Source organism: Odontomachus brunneus, unplaced genomic scaffold (genome assembly GCF_010583005.1).
Source record: "Odontomachus brunneus isolate Ranch 3 - 2012 unplaced genomic scaffold, Obru_v1 Obru_scaffold_267, whole genome shotgun sequence".
NCBI classification, from domain to species: Eukaryota; Metazoa; Arthropoda; class Insecta; order Hymenoptera; family Formicidae; genus Odontomachus; species Odontomachus brunneus.
The window spans coordinates 227425-228829 of record NW_022639717.1 but is presented as its reverse complement, the minus strand read 5'-3'; the positions used below and the strand labels follow the sequence as shown (position 1 = coordinate 228829).

At 28.5% G+C, this 1405-nt stretch overlaps 1 protein-coding gene across 1 annotated transcript; it reads right to left on the bottom strand.

The window, feature by feature from the left end:
• Positions 1 to 56: 56 nt before the first annotated feature.
• On the bottom strand, positions 57 to 1379 carry LOC116853017. The gene is made up of 3 exons (XM_032833873.1): positions 748 to 1379; positions 603 to 663; positions 57 to 486 (listed from the first exon to the last, which is right to left on the bottom strand). Exons 1-3 carry the CDS (start codon positions 1279 to 1281, stop codon positions 185 to 187), a joined length of 897 nt encoding a protein of 298 aa, XP_032689764.1. The 5' UTR covers positions 1282 to 1379; the 3' UTR covers positions 57 to 184.
• Positions 1380 to 1405: the final 26 nt, after the last annotated feature.

The following is a 1405-nucleotide window of genomic DNA, read 5'->3' as shown; positions in this document are numbered from 1 at the left end:
GCTAATATCACAATTAGAAAAAATTTCTTTTTAATTTTAACTTTAACATTATTGCATACTTATCGCTATAGTTGAACGTTTTTAAGATATTGTAATGTTTTCAGATTTTTAAAGAACTATATCAAAATTTATGTTGAATCAGAAAAAAGACGATACAATAGAAGACAAATATTAGTTACCACACTTACGAATTTGATGAAATATTTTCTTTATCTACATCTCTCTCTTCAACGTCTCTTAATTTGTTAAATAGTGAGAGGACTTTGTATTTAGTTGCGATCTTACGTGATTTTGTACCAGAAGTAGGATGAATATTTAAAAAATATTTCTGGATAAATTCCAAAGTACATGCACAGTTTGTAGGATATTCCATGTTGAAAACATAATAGGCAGACATTAACATTTCTAGAGCTTCATAAAAACAATATGTTCTTTCAATCTGAATTGTTTCTATAAATAAATAAAACATGCAGCGTTCCAAATCATCTGTAACACACATTCAAGCACCATACACATGTAAAAATATAATTAAAATGTTAGATTTGAAAGAGAGAGAGAGAGAGAGAGAGAGAGAGAGAGAGAATTATAAAATAATGTATTACCTATGATTACAATACATGGAGAAGCAATAGGTGCTTCAATTTCTCTCATAGTTGTTCCTTCCTATAATATAATAAATTAGATACACTTATAAAATAATATAATAAATTAATAAAAAAAATATATATTCAAATGCTTCAAACTTACAGGATATATTTTAAATAATGTGTGGAAGTCTTCTTTAAAGTGTTGCATAACTATTTTCATTAATAGAAGTTCTTTTAGTTCAGTTGAATCAATAATTTCATTATACTTTTTAAGACGTCCGTAGATGAGTATTTTTTCCTGCTTCTTTAACATTTGTTCTTTCAATATATTTATAGAGTGTCCCATTAGCTCATGGTAATGCCAGAACATATACTTTTTTCGTAAAAGTATTGGCCATGAATTTTTAATGTCTTGAATCGTAGGTGGTTTGTGGACATTATTGAGAAATAATCTTTGTGCAGGGTACGTTACTTGAAGGTAAGAATAAATTTTTTTTGTAGTATCAGGATCGTTTTCTAGAGCATCTTGCAGGACTATTTGTCGTAGAAATTCAGTTTTGGCTTCTATTGTATTATCTGTTTCTGATTCAACATAATTGTCAGGCTGCCAATTACTGCACCCAGCTTTGGCAGATAAAATTTTTCGTTGTTTTTTCAACGGTATATTTAAACTTCGATTTAAAGACCTTTTCATATGTGGCCTATTAAGATAGCAATTTCTATCACGAAGTTTTAAATATAATGTGTAACTTCCATCTCCGAAACATTTACCATCTTCATCCGTATCCTTAAATGTTAGAGGATATTTTTCGATGATC

Bases quoted from the DNA above. Each gene is read 5' to 3' on its own strand.
- LOC116853017 (XM_032833873.1), bottom strand. From the start codon at position 1,281: ATGAAAAGGTCTTTAAATCGAAGTTTAAATATACCGTTGAAAAAACAA. The intron at 664-747 runs GTAAGTTTGAAG...ATTATATTATAG, and splicing joins CATTATTTAAAATATATCCT to GAAGGAACAACTATGAGAGA. The intron at 487-602 runs GTAATACATTAT...TGTGTGTTACAG, and splicing joins TCCATGTATTGTAATCATAG to ATGATTTGGAACGCTGCATG.